At 36.7% G+C, this 5915-nt stretch overlaps 1 protein-coding gene across 1 annotated transcript in view; it reads right to left on the bottom strand.

Annotated features, from left to right (window-relative positions):
* The window catches only part of LOC107192492 (phenoloxidase 2-like), a 45698-nt gene extending 42328 nt beyond the window's left edge, over positions 1–3370 (bottom strand). The window contains exon 1 of the mRNA XM_015581767.1: positions 3131–3370. Coding sequence (XP_015437253.1) covers positions 3131–3370 — 240 coding nt within the window. The remainder of the gene's footprint in view (positions 1–3130) is intronic.
* Positions 3371–5915: the final 2545 nt, after the last annotated feature.

The raw sequence follows: 5915 nt of genomic DNA on the forward strand, positions 1-5915 counted from the left end.
TTTCATTTGTCGACCAGCGGAAATAGATTTTGAACTAACAACGATTTTTCGACTTTCTTGTATATATGTGCACAGGGATAAGGAAAGAAGGACTTGAAGGATTTGAAAAAAAGTACGATCTTCATATTATCAAAAATGTTTTATTTAAATGAAAATAATTATTGACATATATGGGGCGGCTGCCCTCGCCACCCCGCCAGCCGCCGCGCTGGCTACCGCGCCGTCCACCGCGACGGTCGCTATACATGATTTTTTTTATCATTTTTTTTAACTGGAACAGTAAAATAAAAATTAGATCTTATAATTATACTCGTACATTTATATCGGTGGTGGGCAACTGTTTGCTCACGCTCATCGAAAGGAGAAATTCCAGCCGCGCGTTACTCGTGAACGATCAGTTGCCCACCTCTGATACCAGAGATGGGTAAATTTTTATTTCAATAAAAATTTCAAATAACGAAGAAAAGATAAACAAATTATTTGTCATGCGGCGAATAAAGATAATTCTGGTAATCTTTATAAGACGCATGACAAATAATTTTTTTATTTGATGAGAATTTATTTGACGAACACATTCTATAAAAGTACATTATAAAAGTTCACGGTTTCATTCAAACCCTGCTTTCTTCATGGGACGATCCAACATTGTAACGCGCGTGCCAGCCTCATTGTCAATGAGGAAGACATAACAACTAATTTTTCTATTTGATGAAAATTTATCTTCAGGGTGCTATAAAGATTTCATCGTTATTTGTATATTTATTTGACGTAAAATAATTTACTGATCGCATTCGAGCCGCGCTGCCGAGGACTGGGGAGCCGAAGGCTGGCACGCGCGTTACAATGTTGTATCGTCCCATGAAGAAAGCAGGGATTGAATGAAACCGTGAACTTTTATAATGTACTTTTATAAAATGTGTTCGTCAAATAAATTCTCATCAAATAAAAAAATTATTTGTCATGCGTCTTATAAAGATTACCAGAATTATCTTTATTCGACGCATGACAAATAATTTGTTTATCTTTTATTCGTTATTTGAAATTTTTATTTAAATAAAAATTTACCCATCTCTGGTATCAGAGGTGGGCAACTGATCGTTCACGAGTATCGCGCGGCTGGAATTTCTCCTTTCGATGATCGTGAGCAAACAGTTGCCCACTACCGATATAAATGTACGAATATAATTATAAGATCTAATTTTTATTTTACTGTTTCAAATAAAAAAAATGATAAAAAGAATCATGTATAGCGACCGTCGCGGTGGACGGCGCGGCGGCCGGCAGCCGCCTCATATATGTCAATAATTATTTTCATTAAAATAAAACATTTTTGATAATATGAAGATCGTACTTTTTTTCAAATCCTTCAAGTCCTTCTTTCCTTATCCCTGTGCACATATATACAAGAAAGTCGAAAAATCGTTGTTAGTTCAAAATCTATTTCCGCTGGTCGACAAATGAAAAGATTGAGGGAGCGTTTGCGATTAATTGTATTCTTTTTGCATCTTTTTATGAAATATATGTGTAAGTATATAACATCTGCATTAATTAGGTCAATAAATGATAAATAACTATTGTTTCTCGGGAATGCCATTTCAAGTATTTCGTATGTAATAAAAAAAATTAGCATCATTGCAAGTACAAATAGAAAAGGTTTATCGTTGCACACATTAGTACGTAAGTATTGCTTCATTCTTGAATCTCTTTCAGTCGCACCATTCTGTTCCGATATTCGGCGAGAGTCGAAATCTCGCCACGAGCCGTAGGTATTCCATCGTTCTCCTGATGGGCAGAATTATTGGGGAACATGTGGCAACAGCGTAACAAAACAATTGATATATATATCGACTTCCCTCTGTTTTATCGATGCTCGGTGGTAACATGGCCAAAGTGACTGACAAATACCGTAAGCGCCGCTAGTGGAGAATCCTTGAACTATACCACTGTATATTCCGAGTCTGGACGTGTCAAATCGTAGAATCCAACTTACGCCTTCCACAAGTGATAAATTAACAAAAATCGGATTTCTACGATAGTGTGACAGTGGTGTACAGGGTGGTCTGGTCAGCTTTTGACGAGAAAACAAGTAAATCGTGTGATATTTGACAAAATGTGACTTGGGCAGCCATCTTGTGTGCTTCATCGTCGTCTGGCACATTCGCACAATTTCTAAAATTCTAATTCTTTGAACGTATGGTGTTTATTGGTGTTTCTAAGGACCAGATCACCGTGTAGTGAAGTCTACCCGTGAGTACTATACCCGTGAAAACTTCATTGTGCCATTATCGAGGCAGAAGTTGGATTCTACGAAATCGAATGTCTCTCTCGTGCATCGCGTATACATACACGGTTCCCGTTGATTGTGTGAGTGCACGGACACAGCACACGGGCCACGGAGTCTCCCCCCTTAAGCGATTTCACGATTCGGACCCTAAACTGAGTGGCACTACCGCTTAAAGAGCGCTTACATACCGTTTCGCAACGAGCGCTTCGTTACTTTTTCCATCCCTGCTATAATCTAATAACAATTTATATCATTTATTCGCAAGAGTCCAGAGAATTCATTCGTGTCAAAAGAAACTGAATAACTATTACTGTAAAAGCACAACACAGTTCCAAAGTTGAAAACTTGCAATTTTTTTAAGATTGATTTTTTCAAAAACTACACATGCTGGAAAAAAACGGTTTGCAGATTCGTATTCAGCTCGTAAAGGTTTATCAGAAACGCTGATTGACAAGTGCAAAAATTTATAGGTGTTGAACAGTGTCATTTAACAAGAAAAATTATAGAAAAAGAATCAAATTTTACAATATATTATTTATGCAAACGATTTTTTTTAAATTGTTTACATGGTTGGATTCCTTATTCATAAACACACAATTAAAAAAAATATTGTTGAAGACATGTCAATCTTTTAGAAGAAAACTGGATGTCCAGAGATTTACCCGTTTTGTTCCACTATGCACCGAGCAACGCGCCAAACCTGCCGGTTTGGAGCAGCTCTGTAAACTGGACTAAACTTAAATTCACGTAAAAATGAAGACTGTGAGAAAGTGACTGCGGGTGTTTTCATAGGCACCTTGTGTAACCTACAAGCAAACAAAATGATCAAAAATTTTATGTACATACCCTTGATCCAGAAGGTACAAGATTGGCTTCCTCCCGAACTCTAGTAAAAATTGCACCATCAATATATTTGTCTGGAAATACTTCACTCAAAGGTGGTACTGGTAAATCTTTTGTATCGGGGCGATGCAATATGGCTACCGAAAGAGCATAAATAAACATTTGGGCGTTTACACGATCGCGGCAGTAAACCGCTACGGATAAGAAGTCTTCGTATGTCCGCATTCCTATAAAAGAAAGCATTAGAAATGGTTAGCTATGTCAATAGAACGCCTATTTTAATACTTCTACTGCTTCTAAAGATACAGAGTATTGTATTATTATATTACAGTGTACGTACAGCATTATATTATTATATTATAATTTAGTATCAGCACGTCACATTTTAAAAAACACCTGCCTTTTTAATATTATAGATATATGAATATCGGAGTATTATTTCATTAACTCTCGGATTACGGACTTTTTTAACGTTCAAGTGACAGTAGTGTCCGGGTTCGTTGAAACCTTATGCTTCTATCTTGTTAAACATAGTGTTTGATCCGATAAAAACTCGCGGTACGATGGGGGATTTGTAGTTTATGTATAATCTAGGGTTCATGAAGTAGGCATGCACAGTTAATTGAGAGGAAAGTACACATAGTTTCGAACGCGATCATTAAAAAACACCTGCTTCTTTTACATGAGTAAATATGAACAACTCATAACTTAAATAACATTTACAAATCGATGAGTTAGATAAGGTTTTCAATCACTCGGGTCCAAACGGACCCGGTACTCCAAGGGTTAAATAATGAAGTGGAATAAATATTTTCAAAGTAATTTTTTGTTTACTTATCCTCCGGTTAATTTACAATTTGTTTTTTACAAACATTAGGTAAATTGTTTTGACGTTTTGGTACAGTTAGCATGTAGATACTCTCCCATTGGATCGTATCTGAGTTTGGGCAAGCTGCGTTGTCGTCAGAATGTAAAATCAGTCGGATGTGTTTTCTGTAGCCTTCTTGTAATATGTGTTTTGAACAGATTGTTCGGATGATTATCTAGTCTGGCTTTATATTTGCTCGAGTAGCTTTCTATTTTTTCTTTAACCGATTTGATGCCGAGATCATTTCTAAGGGCTTCATTACGGATGTGCATAATATTTTGGACTGTGCTGCTTCAATATTTTTGCCGTGGCTACTAGCTGCTGTTCCCCATAGCTGGATACCATATGTCCATATAGGTTTGATGATCATCTTATACAGGGTGGGGCAATAACTATGTCCACTTTGCATATTGCCGTTACTTGTAATAATATGAAAAAATGTCACATACAAAACGTACACGGTATAGAGGGGGGCATATTGCGACACAAACATTTTCTGCGTGGGTGAAGGCATCACGTGCATGTCTTATCGTTTCTGAACTTATTCTATTATTATTTACTACTTATTTTATTCTGAACTTATGTATTTTTGGCACAATCTTTGAAATTTTCGGTGTGAAAGGCATCCTTCGGCATACAAGGATTGAGGCTCTTATTGAATTTTGTCGCATATCTCCATAAATGAGGATCATATCCACTTGCTCTTCGAAAGAAAACTTCATTTTGATGATCACGCAGCTACTTGACTTAGCAATCGACCGAGACTGACTGCCGATTCATGTTAATGTTACAAACTGATGAGATGTTTACATTTCTAGCTATACGCGATGTATTGCCACAACATACATAAACAATGAAACTACAAGACCATTCGTTTATGTAAAAGTGAGGGTTTTATGAAATAATACAGCATGTGCTATAATAAGTTCAGAAACGATAAGACATGTACGTGATGCCGCGATACGAAGATTGCAACTTTGCATTGATACAAACGGTCACCACTTCGAGCATCTGCTGTAATATAAAAAAGTTTATTTTATTACCACATTTGACCTTGCATGACCTTCAATGATAGCTCGCTGAAGTCGTCTCAACGCCGGCTATCATATCGCGATAAAAAAGACATAGCATTTCATTAACAAAAATAGACATGACCTTGAAATCTCTTCTATGCCTTCACCTACGCAGAAAATATTTATGTCACAATATGACCCCCTCTATACCGTATAAGTTGTGTATATATCATATTTTCATATTATTACAAATAACGGCAATATTCAAGGTGGACATAGTTATTGCTCTACCCTGTATATTAACAGTTTGTTTTCTGGAGATAGCTGGGAATGTCTGTCTGTGAGCCAGTACATTTGCCTTCTTTCCGTTTTTATTTGTTGTATTTTCCTTTGTATATGATGTTTTCATGTTAGCTTTGTGTCTACAGGGTGTCCCAAAAATGTCCTCCGACCCGGAAATGTGGCACTCGAGAGGTGAATTGGAACAACTTTTTCCTTAGCAAAAATTTAAACTGAGGCTTCGTTTACGAGATATTAACGAAAAACCGCGACCAATCAGAGCGCGAGTTTGCCAGCCGAGTTCCCGCGCTAGCGGTGGCTACGCGCTACGCTTGTACTACGATGCTCTGAACAAGTAGGTCACCATGCATCGCAGGAAACCGCGTATAATAATAGCAAATAAACAAGATGCAACAAATAAAATCATACTTTTTATCATTTGTCGTTTGTTATTTAAAGAGATTAATGAATGAAACGTAAATGTAGGCAAATTATGTGTAACGTAAAAAGACGAATGCACATTTACATTTTTGTAAATTCCTTTTTACGAATTTGTAAATTTCCTTTTCAAATAACGTGTGAACGAAAAGGTAATGTAACAAAGAATAAACGAGAAGTGATTGTAGTT

This window comes from Dufourea novaeangliae, unplaced genomic scaffold, assembly GCF_001272555.1.
Source record: "Dufourea novaeangliae isolate 0120121106 unplaced genomic scaffold, ASM127255v1 scaffold364, whole genome shotgun sequence".
NCBI lineage: Eukaryota > Metazoa > Arthropoda > Insecta > Hymenoptera > Halictidae > Dufourea > Dufourea novaeangliae.